General features: G+C 48.5%; 1 protein-coding gene across 2 annotated transcripts; it reads right to left on the bottom strand.

The window, feature by feature from the left end:
• Positions 1 to 102: 102 nt before the first annotated feature.
• Positions 103 to 20,569, bottom strand: XKRX (XK related X-linked). 2 transcript variants are annotated; one of them, XM_074964416.1, is made up of 4 exons: positions 20,264 to 20,569; positions 10,304 to 11,001; positions 6,807 to 7,066; positions 103 to 1,823 (listed from the first exon to the last, which is right to left on the bottom strand). In XM_074964416.1, exons 2-4 carry the CDS (start codon positions 10,636 to 10,638, stop codon positions 1,078 to 1,080), a joined length of 1,341 nt encoding a protein of 446 aa, XP_074820517.1. In that variant the 5' UTR covers positions 10,639 to 11,001; positions 20,264 to 20,569; the 3' UTR covers positions 103 to 1,077. The 2 variants fall into 2 exon arrangements, with proteins under 2 accessions (XP_074820517.1, XP_074820518.1); XM_074964417.1 differs by lacking the exon at positions 20,264 to 20,569 and adding an exon at positions 11,526 to 11,626.
• Positions 20,570 to 20,860: the final 291 nt, after the last annotated feature.

The following is a 20,860-nucleotide window of genomic DNA, read 5'->3' as shown; positions in this document are numbered from 1 at the left end:
CCACAAGCCACAGAGAAAGGAATAAACGCACACCTAACTGGGGCACTATTGAACAGTTAGGGCCCAAGAGCAGGGAGGAGGAAAATTCCCCGATCTCCACCCAGTGAGCATGAGTCGCTGGAGCTCTCAGCCTCTTCAAACCCAACTGCATGATGCTGCCCACGAAAAACCAGAAGAGACAAAAGCCAGACCCAAAATGGCATCAATTCCTTTAAAACACAGAACATTTCCCACCATGTCAACTTCAAGATTCATCCATTGTGAGTTCAACAAATGTACAGTAATAACCAGAGAGAGAACCCCGGGAATGGGGAGGACAGGGCACAATCATGAACAATGTCCCATCTGCTGAGGTACAGCTGAGAAGTGCAGTGCCAAGCAAAGGCACAGGGCAGCAGGGGTGTCCAGGGATGCCTGGACTTACTTGCAGACAGAAATCTCCTTTCATGGCAGAGAAGGGTGGCCCCTGCGGTCCAGGTTGTGGTGTGCAATTGATGCAGTGTATTGGTGGGGAATGGAGCTCTGGAAGAGCAGAGACTCAGGGACTGGACTCCCCTCTGACCCCAAACAAGGGATCTCCTGACAAAGTAGGAGGTGGGGGTGGGGACGAGTGCACACTTTACTCATGCAGTGTGGGTGTCATAATGAAGACTGAACTTGCCGCTCCTGCTGGACACTTCAATGTTCAGCAGGAGCAGAGCATGGAGAGGTGGGATTCTCCTCTCCCATCCACAGCCTACAGTGGGTCCACAGGCACCAGACTCCCCCATGACATCAGAGTGCCGAGATCTGCAGTGTGGGCGGCACAGGAGAATTCTGGTCTTGGTACCTGTTCAGCTTAGACCTGCTTTGTACTAGCGACTGGTGATGAGGCGCCTTGGGCCCAGCCTGGCTGCTCTCCTCTTCATAAATCACAGCTTTGCTGCCTGGCTGCCCCCCCAATTCGATCTGTAAACAGGCATGTGTCACAGCTAGACACCTGGCAAGAGCCAGGCAAGTGCTTTCGATCGGTCATTGACATCAGCAACTGCGTCGTTTTGGATGTTTTGGACCTGCCCCCTCTCTCTGCTGCGTGTGTCAGACGATACTGTGCCTCACGCCAGACTCGCAGGGTGCATCGAGTTGTGTGGGCCTGACTGGTGCACACCGCTGGCAGCAGACGCACTGCAGGAAGTCAGAGACATTGTGCTGGAAGAGCTGGCGGCATGGGTGCAGGTACTGGAAGAAGAGGAGCATGAAGAAGATCGCCAGGCAGTAGCCCACCAGCAGCTGCAGCACCAGCAGTGGGGCGCAGATGTAGTCAAACACATCTGTCTTGAAGAGGTACCAGAGGACAAGCAGGACAGCATTCTCCGCCAGTCGCACAGCATAGTATGTGGTCAACCGGCCCCAGTTCTGTGCCTTGTCTATCAGGTCCCGGTCAGTCAGGTTCAGTTGCACGGCTGACCAGCAGAATATGTTGATGCCAGCGTACAGGAGGGTGAAGGAGCACAGCACCACCACGGTGCCCACCCGGCTAAAGTTCTTCTCAACATTGTCAGGCAGCTGGGCACCGCTACGCCAAAATTGCACCCATGGCAAGAAGAAGAGGATCAGCAGGTTGGCGAGTATAATGGGGATGATCCAGTGCTTGAAGACGCTGCAGAAGAGCACCAAGACGGCCACACGAGTGGAGATCTCCAGGCTGCGCCACAGGACGATACAGATGAATGCCAGCGGCCGCAGCTGGACCTTGTAGTCATCGTATTTTATCTGGATGGCCAGGATGTTGCAGATCAGCGCCCCATAGGTGACTGATATCAGGCAGATGCCCATCAGTACTGCTGCACAGGAGGGAAGAAAGGTGGTGACCATGGGTGGTTAGAGGTTACACAGGGCAATGCACACATGCTGCTCTAGTCCATGCGTTCCCCTCTGCCCCACTCTCCAAGCAGACTCTGGGTCAGGCATAAAGGTCTCGGCGTGGACAGGGTACTGTGAAGGGACAACTCATGCCCAATTCAAGCAGGCATTTGGGAGGGATGACTCATGGAGGGTGGGAGCAGGAGTTTGGAACTGGCTCTGGGGCAGAATGGCTCACAGTGGTATGAAAAGGAGCTGGGAATGGGCAAGGAATAGCTTGTGGCAGATGGCATCAGGAGCCTTCAGCAGCTGCAGGTGAGGGACAGAAACAGTCTGGTTAGCTAGATCCCAAATGGGAAAGGACTGTCCGAGCCAAGAACAGCCTGGTGAAGACAGTATGTCCTGCGTGCCCTAAATCAGCCCCAGCAAGCCGCTTTCTTGTTCCTGTATCTATAAGTGTAGCCACCCAGGACCCTCTTCTGCCCAGAGTAAGTGGGAACATTTGCATTCCTTCTTTCCTGCTGGGTGAGCGGGTGCCCAGCAATAGGTTAATGTACCATCTACCCCTCACCCCACCTCACTAATTCAGACAGCTAACAAACCCCATGTCACTCCAGAAAGGAGATTCAATTGAGCCCAGATGCCAGCAGGCCCAGAATCATGGCTGCCCCTGTGTCAGCTAGGCCTGAATTTGGCTTATGACCTCTGAGTTAGGGCAAAATTCTGCTCTTGGCTGGGGTTGTGCAGCTGTAACTGGGAAAGATCTGGTGGCCCAGGTGCTCAAATACAATGGGGACTGGTGTGGTATAAGCACCTAGGTAGTTAGTGCAGTAGCAACGAGGGCAGGAAGCAGGACAGCCATGAATCCTGCTTGGCCCCATTCCCTGCTTCTGTCTCTACAACTGTAACCCACCCAGGCCCTATTGAAACTGAGGCTTGTAACTGCATTGGAATCAGTCATGAGACACAATTATGGCTGTGACAGTTTGCATCTGCACCTAACACAGCTATAAACTAGGCAAGAAAGTGGCTGCAGACTTGCCACGGGGCAATCTCTGACACAGATTCTGCTAGGAGAGTTATGTTTAAGCAAGTCTCTGTCCACCCATATTTAGTGACTAATGTCCTATGAGCCAGCAAGTCAATGCAGGACATACTTTGTCTCATGTTTCAGCAGTAGCCAGGCAAAGGATCAGATACTATGATAGCAGTGTACTGTAGTACATGTGGGAGGAGTGAGCTTTTGTCCTCTGTGTTACAAAGTCAGCCTTTATATACAGGAAACGTAGCTGGTCACTCTAGTTCAGCCTGGACTGGGAAACTGTGCTGCAGCCATAAAGGGAAATTGCTTCTGATCTCACGTGTAGAGAGTAAATGATGTATTTACTACTGTGGCATGTAGATTCAAGATGTACAGACAAGCTCCCTCTGCAAATCCCTGAGCTAGGGTTACTTTCCTGCATCTGTTGCTGAAATGGCCAGAGGTTTTATTTCAGAGCTTCTCAAACATTTTTGTAGTGTGGATCACACCTTAATGGAGACTTTCTAGGGGACCCTTTCCCTCACATTCATGATCACACAGCATCCCTGGGCAACCATGGCACTGGCTTATGTACAAAAGTAATACTAGGGGGAAAAGGTGCTTTTAGCTGTCCTGCAAGGAAGGCAGGCTAGTCAACTCTCCATGAACCACCAGCAAGTCCCCAGTAATGCATGGACCACAGTGTGCAACCCAGAGTGTTTTACAGTTACAGAGGGTACAGAGTGTGCAGGTAGACCCTGGAAGGGCCTCACGGAATGAAAAGGAGAGTTTCTTTCTGTGCTTTGTGAATAATCTCTTCTTTCCTAGAGACTAGTGCATTATTTGTGACCTGGAATACTGCTCATTGCACGAAACCTTAAATTGCACTTGAACATGAAGGTCAGTGGAAACTGGGTGTCATTCTCCTATTAATTCACGCCCCTTTGGGTATGTGCCATTCTCCTAATAATTCACGCCCCTTTGGGTGTGTAGGTCTTCACTACCCACCAGATCGGCAGGTAGTGATCGCTCTATCATCTAGACGCAATAAATCGATCCCCAAACACGCTCCCTGTTGACTCTGGAACTCTAGCTCACAAGAGGGGAAGCGGAGTCACGGCCAGGTAAGTCGACCTAAGATACGCCAACTTCAGTCGACCTAAGGTATGCTATTTGCGTAGCTGAAGTTGCGTATTTTAGGTCGACCGTGCCCCCTTACCCCCCCCCCCCCCAGTGTAGACCAGGGCCAAGTGTTTAGCAGCTTAAGGCATATGTGACACACATAGGAATGGAAATCTCCACTTTCTGAACTAGTAAACTTTTATGTAAACTAGTGATAAACACCAGTTTTTATATCCTAGTTATATAAGGACAGTGGTTCTCAATCAGAGGTATATGTACCCCTGGGGGGTAATGCAAAGGTCTTCCAGGGAGTACATCAACTCATCCAGATAGTTGCCTAGTTTTATAATAGGCTACATAAAAAGCACTAGCAAACTCAGTACAAACTAAAATTTCATACAGACAATGACTTGTTTATAATGCTCTCTCTCTATATATATATATATATACACGGAAATGTAAGTACAATATTGATATTCCAATTTATTTATTTTATAATGCTATGGTAAAAATGAGAAAGTGAGTAATTTTTCAGCAATAGTGTGCTGTGACACTTTTGTATTCGTATGTCTGATTTTGTAAGCAAGTAGTTTTTAAGTGAGGTGAAACTTGGGATATGCAAGACAAATCAGATTCCTGAAAGGGGTACAGTAACCTGGAAAGGTTGAGAGCCACTGCATCAGGAGGTTACATTACATACATGAGGAATTGGAAAGCTTGGTTTACACATTTACTGATTCTATGCCCAATCCTGCTCCCAGTCAATGGAAAACCTCCCTTTGATTTTAACAATAGGAGGCTTAAATTGTACTAAATTAGATACAATACTACTACTTTGTGCTTCTAGAGCTTCTTCTATCTGCAGATCTCACAGTGCTTCACAAACATTAGTTAATCTAGCCTCGCCACACCTGCAGGAGGTAGGTACATGCTGTTATCTTCATTTTACAGATGGGGAAAACTGAGTCACAGGTTAGAGCTTACTCAAGGTCACAAAGAAAATGTGTGTCAGAGCCACACGAGGACCTAAGTCTCCTCCCTTCCTGGCCTGCACCTTACCCATGAGATCATCTTCCCTACCCAAATCCCATTTACTTTACCAGTCCTGGGCCAGGTCCATGCTTAACTTTACTCATGGGAGCAATCCAGTTGAAATGTATGGCCCCCATCCCTGGATAGTGAAATCAACAACGCTGCTAAATCAATGGGGCTACCATGAATTACACCAGCCAAGGATATGGACCTGTGGGACTCACTCTGCCTGAGATTCTGTGCTGTGCCTCTCAGAGGAGCAGCATGAACTTGCAGCCCAGGGGAAGGGGGACTATGGTGGTTTTAAGCCACTTTTGTGCCCTCCCTGTCCTTGGAGTAGACAGCCTCTCTTAGTCACCATAGCGTCCCCCAAATCTCCTCAGTGATGCAAGCTGTGGCCTCACCTCGGCACACCCCTCCTGCCCCAGCACAACCACTACACCCCAACTTGCAAGAGGGTCCTAGGAGGTAACCTTATCTTCCACAGTGCCCCTTCCAGGGGAATCCTTCCATGCTGGAAGCAGGGCATTTAGGGCCTCTTTACACTGCTCCTGCCCTTTTATGTAGCATGAATGGCTTAAATCACGAATGAGGCGCTCACCCTCTAATTCTATTAAATGAGACTGAGACAGTAGCTCTCAGGATTTTATAAGCAGAGAGTCACTAAACACAGCACTCATTGTACATTAGGAATAGCAACTGATTGGATAAAACCCAATTTCCTCATCATCATTTATACTATTAGCTTAAATTAAGGTTTATTTTGGTTTGGAGTCTGTTTCCTTGCCTGGATCCTAAGAGCTTTAGTGACTTTTTCCATGGACGTCATATGAACTTATCTAAGACGTGGCTGCACCAGCAAGACCAGACCATATGGGATGATTTAAACGTGACTACGAAAAATTCTTTTAAAATATACGTAACAGTAAGATGAGCTCTGGAATGGAAGCAGCTTCCAAAGGAGACAGAGGCAATAGTATCACATGAAGGGAGATGTTAGAGCCCTACCTCACTATGCCCCTAGTGGAGATGGGGGATCTACGTTTATGGCCTTCAGCACCACGGTACCAGAGCACCTCACATTGGTTCATGGATTTTAGCCTCCCAACACCCCTATGGGGTAGGGAAGCATTATCCCCCATTGACTGTTGGGGAACTGAGGCACAGGGTAGATTGTGACTCTGTAAGGTCACACAGGCAGTCAGTGGCTGAGACAGGAATTGAACCCAGGTGTCCTGAGCCCCACTCCAGTGCCCTATCCACTAGGCCATCCTTCCCTCACCTACAGGGGTTTACTCTATGAGAGAGAGAGTCCTGCATGGAAAAATAAGCCAGGGACTGAACTAGAGATATTTCTTTTCCACCCTTTTTGGGCGATACATCAAGTTTAGAAGACTCAGATCTTAGCTGTACGAGCCAGTGCCTAACACATCCTATTCAGTGGTGTGCTGACCTACTTGCCATGGAGCTTTTCTCTGGTACGAAACAGGCTCCACAAAGATTTTACCCACAAGTCTGAGTTTGCTACCTAAACATTCCCCTCTAGTGTCATTTGGATACTGCATTGCTCTTCACCTGCTCTCCCAAAGCACGGTGAAGCATTGCTATGTGCTATTAAACATCTGTCACCTTCCATTCCAGAGGTGGTTGAACTAGAGGACTAGCCTGTTCTTAGGAGACTTCAACTGTGCATTTGCAGGCCTGACAGACTTGGATAAGCACTCAAATTTCTGGGCCTGCACCTTGAGCCTCATGGGTCACTATTCATGCTGCCCCATTCCTCCTTTACCTCTGGCAGTGGGGACATACATCTCAATGATGCTGATGTACAGCTGCAGAGTGAGCTGCGGAGTGGAGCCCAGGAAGGCCTGGATCACTGCTATGCGCTTGAAGGCATTGCGGTGTGTGACCAGCTTGCGGATCGAGTGGCCGACCTCCTGCTCCAGCTCCACCTCAGAGCCCTTCCTGAGCTTCTTCTTGCGTGTGATGGTAACGTATGGCTCCTCCTGCCGACCCGAGCAACAGTAAACCACCAGGGCCTCCACGCACCTGCACAGACAAAGCAGCCCATCAGTTCAGCCAACCCCCTCACCAGGGACCCCGTCACATTCCTCTGCAAGTCTCTCCTTGTCGGCATCCTCCCCAGCAGGAGGTTGTTGATTCCACTCAAGCAGTTTAGCAAGGAGGCGACTAGTGAAGGAGAGCTTGACAAGGCAAACAGCGCCCCTGTTCCCAAACCAGGGGCAGGGCACTATATTTGCATTGTGGAAAACATGCACCCCAAAACACACTTTGCTCTGCTGAAATGCTTGAAAAGAGCAGGAGAGTGAATGTGTGTGAGAGAGAGAGAGAGAGATTCCCTTCCTAACCTGTTGGCATGATAGCTCTGGCAGCATGGCCTTTTCCCCAAAGGGCAGCATTGTCCATGCATTTTGTTTGATTTACTTCAGCCCAGAGAGCAGATACCCTGAAGTCTTTGCCTTAGCCAGGTCCTCACTGGTCCCCTTAGAGTAAGTGAAGGGTTGGGGGAGTGGGGACTCCTTCTACTTATGCTGTATGTGGTAGTTTATGGTTGGTTTTACCAACACTGGAGATCCTTCTTACGCCATCCATCTCTGAAATATTCCAGCACTTGGTTTTCTTTGGAAATCCCCATTAGGTTACTCTCAGCACTTGGACGGGTCAGTTCAGTATTTTGAACTCCAGCCCCTCCAAGTCCATTGAACCCTCCAAATCCATCAAAATCATTGGGGCAGGGTAAGTATGAGAGAAAGAGAAATGGTTTGCTGAAGAGAGGTAACACCTAAATGTGTTTAGTTTCAGCTTGGAAACCCATGCGCTCTGGGACCGATAGTGGAAAACTTTATTAGGACAATCAATGGTACAAGAGAAGTCACCATTTTTCAGACCAATTGGAGTTAAAGCTCTGCACCACTTCTCTTATGGGACCCGAGTCTCGCCTGGTTACATGTTGTGTTGTAAACTCTGAACTGAAACCACATTCATCCTAAAGGACCAGTTTCCAGTGAGCCCAGAGCCAGTGTATGACTCAGTGAAACCAGGTGAGATTCAGTGGTTTGGACTCCGGGGCTGCACCTGAAAGGGTTTGCAGACAAGTCTCTCTAGAACATTCCAAGGCTTCTCTCAGTACAGCCACGTGCCTGCAGACATCATAACAGAAGGCATTACAGACACTCTACATTTGGCCTCTTGCTGCTGAAATGGATGGGGGCCATTTGCAGCATCATCCCATTGTAAAGAGATCCAGCTGTGTGCTTTCACACAAATAGAGTCTGCACAGCAAGATGAGTTAGCCATTTGGTGCAAGATGTGGGATCAGAGAGGCCCTGCAGATGGCTTCTACTCACTGATACAATTTATGCTACTGTTAGAACTGGCAGTGGAAATTTAGCCCTAAAATAACTCTCTCATCCTGATCAAATGGCCTGATATAAGTCCCCCAAAACCTGGATATTCAGTCAAGGACAGCATTATCCCATTAGAGCTGAAGCACCACATGCTGATGGACACCCTGATACTCCTTCATTCTTTGCTTCCTGTCAGAGGATATAGCAGCTCTGAATCTCTGGGGGTTTGTGGTTCCACATGAAGTGGAGGGCTCGGAGTTAGTTGTTTAGATGTCAGCTAGATACACCATATTGTCCTGCTCATCTTCTTCCCAAGAATTCTCCATGGAGACACCTGAACACCACGTGCATCCCAGGGCCACTGACACCCTCACAGGGGGGCAGGCTGGAAGGGACACACCTAGCCTGTTCCTCAGCCCAGCTGAAAACAGAAACTGGTTTTAAAAGCCTTATTATTTGTTTTAGCGAGCTCTGATGCAGCTAGCGTGGCTTTCCCACAACCTAGGTTTGTGAAAATAGGCTGTCTTGCTGGAGCAGACAGAGCTTACTTGGGGAGGGGTGCATTCCTGCCTGGAAGGAGGCATCACTGTCATTCTCTAGGAATGAGACCTAGGCTTCTTCCCTTCCTGTTTACTGCACCCAGCTCCTCCTCTCTCCCTTGGGCCTGCGGCTACAGCAGCCTGGGTGTCTCCCCACTCCTAGGATTTTTCTGTTCCAAAACTCACCCATTTGCACCAATGCTCTTCCATTCCTTGTCCCATGTCTCCCCATCTCTTCCTTCCCACATCATCAAACCCAAGGTGACAGCTGCCTTCCCTCAGTCAGACACAGGATGCCCAGCCACACCTTATTCACATCTCAGCTCTGAAACAGCCCCAGCAAGAGAATTCACACACACACCCCTCCGTGCCCTACAGCTGCAATTACACAGACTTCATAAGCCAATTCCCTGTCTCTCTTGGCCAACTAACTCAGAGGGGACAAGAAGTGCAAAAAGCAATCATGAAAAAGGAGCCTTTGTTAGACAGCCTGGGTGCTGAGAACAGTTCACTGCAGACCTCCCCTTACGGAGAGGCAGTAAGCATTTAGTCTGGATGGGGCGGGGCAGGAAGCTGCTTGGATAGGTTCCAGTGGCCACTGTCTTTGGGGGAGATGGCTGGGTAGGAAGCTCCTGTGGTTTATTTCCATTGGGGTTAGGAGGAGAAGAGGAAATCTCCAGGGCTTTATTCTTCTGAGCCTGTCCTTAGGTAAAGATGGGAGAGAGAAAAACAGGAACTATTTTGAGATAATGAACTGTCTCAGCCTCATGAGGTTTTGCTAAGTTACAGAATCTATTTTTTTGTAAGGCAGCTGAATCCAAGCCTAAAACTGGTTTGTTTATCTGACCTTTCATAACTACTCTTGCCTTGCTGTAGGCAGGAGGAAACAGGTTGCAATCTCCTGTATAATGCAAAAGAGAACCAAATGCAGTATCTCTGAGCTCCTAGCACCTATAGCTAGCATGTACCACAGGGAAGTATCTAGGAACTACCCAACAGCTCCTACACCTCTCCCCACAGGGACTGGGACAGCTAAGAACTTACCCAAAGCCAGAGCTGCTACTACACCACTCCCAAGAGAGCCTCTCTAGTAACAGTAATATTAGCCCTCATACTGCTTTCCACTGGCAAAGCACAAACAGTCACCCTTAGCAGGGCTGAACTGTAATGGTGGAGAGCTCTACCACAGCCAGTGCTCCTGCATCATCCCCTACGAGAACTCTGTACAAGAAGCTTCCCTGGTCAACACAGTGTCCCTGGGACCGACTCAGTGTGCAGCTGGCTGACTCAGGGAACAGATCATCTCATCCCTAGTTCATTGGGGCTGGGGGGAGGGGTATGTATTACACTGGGGGTGGGGAGGTATTCATGCTGCTCACCTGATGACAGGCCCCAACTGTAGAATGTGCATCAGTAACACCAGTGGCTTGTCACTGGTCAAATCCCTGTGGACAAAAATGAGGGTCAGCTGGACCATGATGGATGGATATAGCATGAAGAGAATGGTCATCGCAAGCCAGAAGTGATCATCAGAGTGACTGTAGGAGGAACACAGGAATCCAGCAGCCACGCACTCGCCACAGAAGAGAAGTGTGGAGAAGATGATACTGAATGGTGGCTTTGTCTTGGGGGATACAGGGGGTTCCCCGGTTTCTTCTTCAATTGGGGGCTGGTCTGAACATTCCCCGATGGGACCCTCGCACATGCTGTCCATCCTTGGAACCCCAGCCCCTCCAGTCTTATCAGCTCGGAGCTATTCTCCCCTTCCTCGAGCCCCAGAAGTGTTTAATGCAGTGACGAGTTAACCCTGTTCAGCCCAGGAGCCTTTAAGAACCATCCTTTCTCAGTAGGCGCGCGCTCTCTGGGATGCAGCCTGGTACGAGGGGCAAGGTGTGGTGTGTGTTGAATCAGTCTACAAAAGAGCATCGGCTGTACAACTTCCTCCCTTTCAACCCAGAGCTAGGCGGCTTCTACCGGTCACACGGCCACTGTACCCTAGATAAGGACGACAGCAGTGGCTCCGAGCGAATGGTGAGCCGAGGCCAATGAGGATGGCCTGGAGAGAGCGGTCTTGAGTCTGTTAAAAAAAAAAAAAAAAGTATCAAATTCAGGCAACTGAACTGGTGTCTCTTCCAAACGCGCGCAGGAGCCGCAGCCCGAGGAGGGGAGCTGCGGCGCAGGGACCGGCACACGGGCTCCCGCCGGCGCCGAAAAGTTGGGGAAGGCCGGTCCAGGCGGGGAAGTTGCGGATCCAGGGCAGGGAGAGGTGCCCGTGCTAGACGGCGCCGTGCAGGTGCCCCTGTCCCGGCGCTGGGGGGCTCGGCACACAGCGGGCCCGGCTGGCAGGCTGCACCCCGCTCGCAACAGCGCCGGGCGGGCTCTCCGGGTCCATAGCGCGCCGCCCGACCTGCCCGCAGTCAGGGGCTCCGGGCGCCCCGGCGGGCGGCGGCGTCCTCACCGGAGACGGGCTGCGCGGGGCTCTGCGGAGCGGGAGAGACGGGCTGAGCGCGGGCGCGCACGGCAGGAGCCGCCCGCCGAGGGCTCCGCGTGGGCGCGGGGCGGGGGCGGGGGCGGGGGCGGGGGCGAGGCTGCCCGCCCTACCCCTCTCGCGGGCTGGGCGCGCTCCACGGCCAGGGCAGCGTCCGCCGGGCCAGTTCCCATTCCCCCTCCCTCGCCCCAGCTGATGTGGCCGAGCAGGTGTGAGCGCTTCCGGGCGCCGGCCCCCCGGGTCCTAGCGCCCGTCCGGGTGCGGCGCGTGGCTCAGCGCCTGGAGCCGGCTGCCGTTCGGACTGTGGAGCCCCGCAACGAGTCCCCTCCCCAGAGGGTCTCCCAGTGGCGTTAACGGGGGGGGCAGAGGCACAAAGTATCCCCCATCATCAGCCTCAGCGCTATTCTTTCAGTGCCTTGTTGCATATCCCCCTCCCCCACCAGGCAGAGAGGACCTACACTCGCCCTGGGACCAGTGCTCGTCCTGCTCTTCCTTCCTCCCCGTTTTCTGTTTCTCTCCCTCCCTCCTGCCTTTTCCCTCTGCTTTCTCCCCTCTGCATTCGCTTTGCTGCACCAGCTCCGCATTGCACCTCCATGGGCTTCAAATCCCCCTACTAAAATGATCAGCAATGAAATAGTTAATGCCGATCTGCAAAATGTAAGCCTCTGAAGGCTTTAGTGTCAACCCCTAGTGAAATGGCTGAAGGATGGGGGAGTTCCCACCTTTCGGTCATTGTGTCAGGCTGTCTGCAGACCCAGGAAGTTCACGCTGCATTGGTTACGCTCCCTTTGTGTTTGGAAGGTTTTCTTTGCAATTGTGAGGGCTCGAAACTTTTTAAAATGAAAACTGAGATTCTGCAGAACCACCATAAACTGTGCAGGCCATATAAATGCATCAAGTAACCTGGATATGGTCCCTGGGCCAGGTGTTTGGCACTATTGTCCTACACATTATGGACTAGATTTTCAATAAAGTTTAGCATGTTGGGTGCAAAAAGCTCCTTTCAAAATCTGGCTGTGATTATCGCTGCTGACTGAGTGACTCTCTCCAAGTGCATGCTGCTTTCCTTAGCTAACTGCCCCAATGCTCCCCGGAAGACCCTACCTAGGCCCTTGAAGTTAGATTCCTCCTACTCTCTGCCATTCTCTGCACCCCTTCCTTTGCTTTGCAAAGGAGGAAGGAAGATAACAGTGATCTGCCCACAGAAGCTAACATGTGAGGGGAGCTCAGCAGATCACTCTCAGATCTTTGTTCCCACCCACCTAGGACCAGCCTGGGGGTGGGGAGGTTGCTTGCTGCCTAAGAAGCATAAATTGTGAGGCAGAAAAATGGGGATCCTTCCAATGCACAATGAGATCAGACCTATTTCCAGAGTTAGATTCTTGGTGAGGGGAAGGGTTAAGTGTTAAGTGTGTCTGGGCACAGCTTTTCTCTATGTAAGGGGAGGCTGTGTGGGAATAGATGTTACTGAGAAGTCATGGCTGCAGCCAGCATTTGGGTAAGTTGAGGTGGGCTGGAGCACCTGACCTCTGCAATGGCATGTGAATCCCTGTAGTAAACAAAGCAGGTATTTTCTTTTATTCTATAATCTAATGGGAAACATGGGAAATTGATGAGATTTTAAAACTCTTTTGTCCTGCACCCTTTCCTAGCTATTCCCATGAGCCCTACCTGAACCCCCTCCCCTAGCCTATTGATCAGGGTATTTTCCCTTGTATCTCCAGGGTCTTCATATGCCTGTGAGCTGGAGACAAGTGGGATGACTCCTCGTCTAACATAGGGGGATGAAGATTTGAACCAAGGAAACAGAATAGACCTTTCCGTCCATCCTGCAGGTCACAGGCCGCATATTCTTGCAGTCAGGGCTTGGAGCTATGGACACTTCACAACTGTGGATGTGGGAAGGACTTGGCGACCAGTCGGCATCCCTGAACAATTCCCCAATAACATCAATAACCAGCACTCCTGAAGCATCTGAAGAAGTGGGTTTTTACCCATGAAAGCTTATGCCCAAATAAATATGTTAGTCTTTAAGGTGCCACCGGGCTCCTCGTTTCTACCAGCAACCCTGTCCCTGACCTCAGGCAGGGATCATTCCTTATGTTCCCAAATATCTAACCTCTTTCTGAATGCATGAGCACTGATACTGCCATGGGCTAGTCAATAACTGTCAACAGGTCCTCAGAGCCTGTATGGACTCTCATTGCCAGAATTCAATAGCTGTCTATGATCATATACTGACAGCACCTATTAGATGTGACGCAGCCATGGAATGCTTGTGATTGGCCAATTTTTCCTATTTTAGGGAGACCCAGAAGCTATAGATAGCTTTAAAAGCTGCTTGCTAGACAGTCCCTTTGCAACTAGGCTGGCTTGAAAGGCACTGATCCAAACCGTGCTGTGTCCACTGCTAATACTACCTCACCTCCTCTGTAGCAGCCTTCATCCAACAGCCTCCCTGTGCTTTGCAAACATGAACGCTTGCAACCCTTGTGAGGTGTGGGTCTTATCCCTGGTCTACAGAAGGGAAACTGAGACATAGGAAGGCTGCCAAGAGTCACTTAGCATATCAGTAGCAGAGCTGGGAATAGAATTTGGTTAGATGTTTGGGGCCTTTCTCTCCCATCAGAGGCTTTCCCTCTGAAACACACAGAAACCAGAGTACTTCATTATTGTGCTCCTTTCTCAATTGGTGTTCAGTAGGGCTGCGTAGTAAACAATTAGCAGTAAATATTGACTATTAGTGGTAAATATGCCCAGTGGCCTCTGATGGGATGTTAGATGAGGTGGGATCTGAGTTACTACAGAGAATTCTTTCCTGGGTGTCTGGCTGGTGAGTCTTGCCCACATGCTCAGGATTTAGCTGATCACCATATCTGGGGTCGGGAAGGAATTTTCCTCCAGGGCAGATTGGCAGAGGCCCTGGGGGGTTTTCACCCTTCCTCTGCAATGTGGGGTACAGGTTACTTGCCGGAGGATTTTCTGCACCTTGAAATCTTTAAACCATGATTTGAAGACTTCACTAGCTCAGACATAGGTTAGGGGTTTGTTACAGGAGTGGGTGGTTGAGATTCTGTGGCCTGCATTTCTGACCAGACTAGACGATCGTAATGGTCCCCTCTGACTTTAAAGTCTATGATTCTAAGTAATTATGCTTTCAGAAAGTGGTCAAATGTTTTCTCCTCTGCCCCTAGACAGTACTGTACCAGGCTGCTAATATGAGGTGCTATAAGCATGAGGATGTCAGAAGCCCCAGAAGGAACTATGTTCTATCTGAGAGAAGAGGAAAGGGAAGGCTGGATGGGACCGTTAGTGTCCTAGCTTGCAGCTGCAATGGTCTATAAGAGTAATAATATGGGAAACTGCTGTAGCATCTGCGTATCTGCCTCTAGACCTTACTGGGTGACTCTGCTTTCCACAGGGCTCTGTAGGAAACAGGATAGCTACCACCTGCCTTCATTTTTGTGGGACAGTTAGTAGTGATAGGTCTATTCTCCAAACAGAGCTGAAATATTTTCAGGGGCTGGTGCAGCATCACAGTACAATAGCATTCATGCCACATTGTGACATAACTCATTCATCCCCCAGCACAAAGCAGTAAATGTGTAAAGCACAGCTGGCATCCTCTTCAACACACAGGTGCAGCCTGTGGACATGACTGGTCCCAGCATGCAATGCACCACCTTTATCTGAGCACTAAAGAAACATTGCATGCTGGGGCCAATCATGACCACACCTTTTCATTAACCATAAAAGCAACTTGTAGTCTGCTCTATTTATGTAAATTAAATGCAACCCTCTGGATTCTGGCAAGCTGCCAGTGCAGCCTGCCTTCAACTGAGCAATGCTTGAGCTCTCCTAATTCAACATAGTCATAGATTCTTAATTGTATCTTTCCATATTTACTGATAAATGAATTAAATATAATTACTTAAGCACATAAGCACTCTAATGCTGCCTTCTGTACGAGGATCTCAAAGTATTTCACAGGAATTAACAGTTAAGCTGCATAACTCCCAATGTGAGGTTGGTATTATCATCCCCATTTTATAGGTGAGGCACAGAGAGCAATTAAGGGAATTGCCCTAGTTCACACAGCAAGTCACTGGCAGAGCCAGGATCAGAATCTGCATCTGACTCTATCTTGTGCTTTAACAGACAGATCATAAAACAGCATTGTAACCCAGGATAAAATCTCAAGATGAATTCTGCTCTCAAATCCACTTAGCACTCCCATTAAAATCAATGGGATGGGCATGCATGTATCTGCTGAACTGGGCCTGAGGTTACTATGGAGAAGGCCTTGAACTCTCAGTTTATTGCAGAGCAGCAGTACAAAATAGGACAGAGGTAAGCAAGGAGTGACTGTGCAAGTAGAGGGAGGGAATAGAAATAAATCATTCTGTGTGAAGCAAGAGTTAGTTCCCATCTGGAAAGCTGTGTGCCATGTTAGTTGCCATGCCTCAAAAGTGGTCGCTGCCTCTAAGAAGATGAGCTTAGTGCCAGATGGCCTGAGGTAATGGAGCAGATGAGGGAGTCTCTTATTTCCCTGGAGAAGAGGTGACCAAAGTTTCCTAATAGAAATTACAAAATGATGATAAAGAAAGTTAGGACTAAAAACCAGGAATAATTTAGAATTGCTCTAAAGCAGCTAGGAGAGAATTATTTGTGGATGGTCTCTAGGAAAGCTTCCCATAGTCTTTTCCAAAGACACTAATTATAACTTGTTTGTATCACAGTAGCACTTAGAGCCCTATTATGCTAGGCACTACGGGCCCATAGTGAAAGACAGGCCTTGCCTTGAAGAGGTTACCGTCTCAATAGACAAGACAGACAGCATTAGTTCCATTTTACAGACAGATGAAGTGGCTTGTCCGAGATCAAACACTGGAGTCTGCTGCAGAGCAGGAAACTGATCCTAGACCTGGTGAGTCCCAGTCTTGGGCCTGAACTACAAGGCCATCCTTCTTCTCAACCAGTGTTGCCAACTCTTTTTGATTTTCACAAATCTCACAATATTTGGCACTTTTCTTAAAGCCCCAGCTCTCTGAGTCCTGTGATCATGGGAGAATCTTGGCTTTTATTTTTTGGGAGGGAGAGGGGGGAGTTTCTAGCCCTTGTGGTTACCCAACATATATGTGTTCTGCTTTTTCCTCATGCTCTTTGGGCCCTGACTCATGATCTCAGAACATTTTGGGATGGCAATACTGCTCATCCTAAATATAAAATCCAAATACAGAATTCACTGTATGAACTTTACTTTCTCTCTGTATAAAGTTTGGTGAAATGATTTTATGGGGATGGGGGAGGAAGAAGAAGCTCCATGCTTCATGAGCTTCTCCTGTTCAAAATATTCCCTGCCTAGCAGTTTAGCTTCTGTAAATGGAGAACAGAAACTGCTCTTAAAGAGCTAAAAGACCAGAGAGCTGAGCACATGCTGCTTGAAAACAAGCCTCTCTCCTTTTCTTTGGTGTCTGCCTGGAAACACTGTTGCATTAGGACCCTGAAGAAGGCATTACTACTGGAGGAAATCACTGGGTCATGCCAAGAAACAAATTGCTTCCCAAATATAGTCATGCATGGGGGTAGAAGCAGCTGGGTCTCAGTGGAGAGACAGGCAGTTATGGTTCCCAATCCCCTGTTTTGGATCAGGAATCTCTCTGCAAACATAATTTGCATTGAGGAATGACTAAATATGTAGCTGTGGCCTGATGGAGGGATGTTTTAAAACCCTCTTTCCACTCCCTTAAAAGAAGCAAAATGCAGCTCAGAAGAAGGGAGCTGGATTAAATGGGAATCACCAAATATTAACAAATTAAACATTCAACAAACAAAGGAAACCAACATTTAAACTCTGGGTTCAGAACAATTCCAGAGAATAGACCCGCTAAACTGGTGGCTAAAGGGATAATGTAGGTTCAAAATCATTTGCAAGTCAGAAACTCCTTACCCATTTTGCAAAGCAACATAGTGTAGATAACTAAAACTGAACAATTACTTTTTAAAACCCAGACTGGATTTTTGTTGCTTTTGCATTTCAGCATAGATGTGTCAGTTTTACTTTTGCTTCCGTTTGTTTTCAGCGTAAGGTTTCCCTGTGCTAAATAATGCTGTAATATTTGCAGTGCAAACACTTCGGGGGGGGGTGGCTTTAGAAAAATGTTTTGATATGATTTTTCTCTCTGACTTCCTGGAGACTTTTGTATTGCTCTTTTTTGTCTTGTACAACATTAGGCCTCAATCCTGTCATTGGATCTGTGTTGGGCAGAACCCTGCACCTGCATGGAGTCCTGGGATCAGAGATTTGATGGATCTAACTGCAGCAGCCTTGGGCCTGGACTTATAAAAAGCAGCCTTTTGTGCTGAGTGTGGCACAAAATATTAGATACTGAGCAGATAACTTGGTACACACTTAGGTGATAGTATGTGGTCATCTGAGAGTTGGTAGTGTTGATGGGGATTTCCTTGCTTCTGTGGTGGTAAATCTCAAGCATTAGAAATGTTACTGCTGCGTGTTTGCTGAATTGCCTTTTAAAAGAAATCAAGAAATGTCTATTATTTTGGTGGCTTTATTTAGTGTAATTCTTTCAAATTCTGTCTGAGTTGTGGCAATTCCCGTACACACAGCAGGTGACACTGTAACAATAAATCAGGTAGTAAGAGTTTGTCTCTTTAATTAAGAGATTCACCTGGTCCCTGGAGGTTTAACCTTATGTGGCCCTGTTAATGCACTGAGCCAGCCAGAGCATGTCTGTAAGTGACCTGGCTGAACCAGGCAGGGGCAGGGCCACATCATCGTGCTTACCATTGTTACTGCTGCAAGCAGCATGAGGAGGCCTCTACGAATGGAGCCCAGGCCAGAGTGGAAGTTAACCCTCTCGTGCCCAGGAACCCTTCAGGTCCAGCACTGCTGTTCAGAATCTCTGTGATCAAAGGTTAAGAGAGGGATATGCCCCATGCCCAAATGGAGAGGCACTGTGGAATGGTGTCTTAGTCTCTAAGGTGCCACAAGTACTCCTTTTCTTTTTGCGAATACAGACTAACACGGCTGTTACTCTGAAACCAGAAATTACATGCTAACTTCTCCCTGTGTGGGAAATGGGAAAGAAACGGTAACAGACAAGCTAGAGGAAAGCATCTAGGCCTGTCTCTGTCATGGGCTTGCTGTCTTAATTGAGGCCAAGTGCCCCAGTGAAACCCAGCACAAAAACTGGGTAAAAAGCAAAGGTCTCCCAGAAAAGCAAGTGCTGCATCCAAGGTCAGCTTTCTTGTGAAATACACTACAAAACTCCTGGAATGGGAATGGCATGGGAAAACTGAAAGCCCCTGTCCCCTAGCAGCAAACTGCTATGCAAACTAGTCCAGTTACGCAATGGGAGGGATTGCAAGCTTTACAGAAGGCTGCTCTTTATGGACATTCTCTCCTCTCCCTGGAGCAAAGGTTGGAATTAATTCTCCTATTGCAACTGAAACTAGCCCAAACAAGTATCTATGTATGTCAATCACATAACAATCATTCCTGCATCCTCAGGGTGTGAAGCCCTAGTCCAGATGGGTGCATCACCCTAACCTGCCCCCCAGGAAATCCCAATGGAATAAAAGAGAAACAATCAGGCTCTTCCTGCTGTCTGTTTCCCCATTCTGGGGACTGTTTGCCTTTCCTCTTTCAGGCCTGTCTGTTTTCTTACCCATCTCATCACTATGTGCTTAAATGTCTTTGTTGCATAAGGAATGAACAGGTGTTTGTGCAGTGTTTTTCAGATGCTGAATATGAATATACTCTGGGAAGCTGCTTATCTCTCTACACTTGATTTCAGGTCCCTGGTTTCCTTCATTCCATGGGGTTAAGAGAACTGTAGTGTGTGAGCTCAAAAGGAAAATTTAACTCTGCCCTCCCAAAATGTCTCAAAAAAGCTATTGACTGGAAAAGAGAGCTCTGTTAGCCCTGTTTGACAGCGTACCAGTGCCAAGCTGGGGAACACACCACGACAGGGTGCTGATATCCAACAGCAAGCTGAACTTTAGTTAGTGCCACGCACAAAGTGCATGTACTGCTAGCTAACGGGGGTTAGTGACAACATTCCTATTACAGCAGCCCTCAATCAGGCTTTTCCATGTCAACTAGCATCAGGCTGTTGAAGGCCCTTGATTCATCAGCATCTAATTTTCCTCAGAAAAGGCAGCAGTTATCTTGTGATTCCAGTCAGACCATGTGGAGCTTTGTGTGTAATTAGTTCTCAGAGTCTAAAGCCCCCATTATCCGACTTATCATTAGCAGCCAGAGCTGTGCTGGAATTTAAAGGGACAGTGTGGTATTTAACCACATGTTTGCCACACAATTTTGCTTTGATTTGTTGGCATTTATTTATTACAAGAGGTACTTCAAGAAAATAACACTCTCTCCCTCTGAATGTTACAGCTACCATCTACCTTGCCAGTATTGGAACCATAGGAGGCAATGATGCCCACCGCACAGCAAGCAGAGCTCATAGTGAGTAGATCCCACTACTCTCTACAGATCCTATGAAAGCATCAGATGGATCCCTTGAGAACAGATCTCCATTTTCCACTAAGCAAATTGGGACACAGTCACCCTTTCCTTTATGTTGTCTTCACTGACCTACCTGAATCTTAAGAAATCCTTAAGCAGTGCTGACTGTACTCATCACAAATTGGTGCCAAGTAATCCCAAGCCTCACTGATTTTAACTGCTAATCCTCATTAACCCTCCTTCCCAACTCTAGTCAATCCCATCTTGTTCTAGCAAATTCCCACCAAGTTGGGCTAGTCCTAGCCAGTTTTCATGGATCCCAGATAACAGCAAATCTAGCCCATCCTCGCTCATACTCACAGTTCTTAGGCAATCCCTGTAAGAGTGAATTGCCAGTGCCTCCCCATCCTCACGGCTCCTTTTCAGTTCTAAGGATGTCACAGCCGTCCTTGTTCACAGAACCTCAGGGAATGCAGCGATGTACACCAAGATTTTTAAAATATGTGCTGAGTCTTAAGGGACTTGTGGGCTGGGAGTTTAAACAGCTCCTGAAGTTTCCGATGCCAGCATGCTCCTTCGCCTGCCTCTGAATCTATCACACAGTTGGCGATGACAAGGGGGAGACGCCCACGGGCAGCCACACTAGATTCTTGGTCACTGTGTAGCTTGTTAGCAGCCCTAATGGAGAATGTCTTCTGTTATCAACCTGGGGACTAAATTCTACCTCCCAGTCTCACCTGGCAACGGTAACCAGGGAAACCTGGAAGTGCTCCTACAATAGAAGAGAGTTGAAGCCCAGAGGCCTCTCTCTGGAGGCTGAGGGAGAGATTCAGCTCTCGCCCACTTCAAAGTAAATCGGGAATAACTTCACTGGCTTCCCTCCAGTTACTCCTGGCTTACGCTGGGGTAGCTGAGAGCAGAATCTGGTCACGAATAGCTACGCCCTGTTGAAACCAA

Source organism: Natator depressus, chromosome 9 (genome assembly GCF_965152275.1).
Source record: "Natator depressus isolate rNatDep1 chromosome 9, rNatDep2.hap1, whole genome shotgun sequence".
NCBI classification, from domain to species: Eukaryota; Metazoa; Chordata; order Testudines; family Cheloniidae; genus Natator; species Natator depressus.
The sequence above is the reverse complement of the archived record's forward strand: the minus strand, read 5'-3'. Positions and strand labels throughout refer to the sequence as shown.

What these genes read in the sequence shown, in the direction of transcription:
- XKRX (XM_074964416.1), bottom strand. Translation starts at nt 10,638, where the DNA reads ATGGACAGCATGTGCGAGGGTCCCATCGGGGAATGTTCAGACCAGCCC. An exon ending in CAGTTGGGGCCTGTCATCAG is followed by an intron (nt 7,067 to 10,303) that starts GTGAGCAGCATG and finishes TTGTCTGTGCAG; the next exon opens with GTGCGTGGAGGCCCTGGTGG. An exon ending in GTATGTCCCCACTGCCAGAG is followed by an intron (nt 1,824 to 6,806) that starts GTAAAGGAGGAA and finishes CCTCCTGTGCAG; the next exon opens with CAGTACTGATGGGCATCTGC.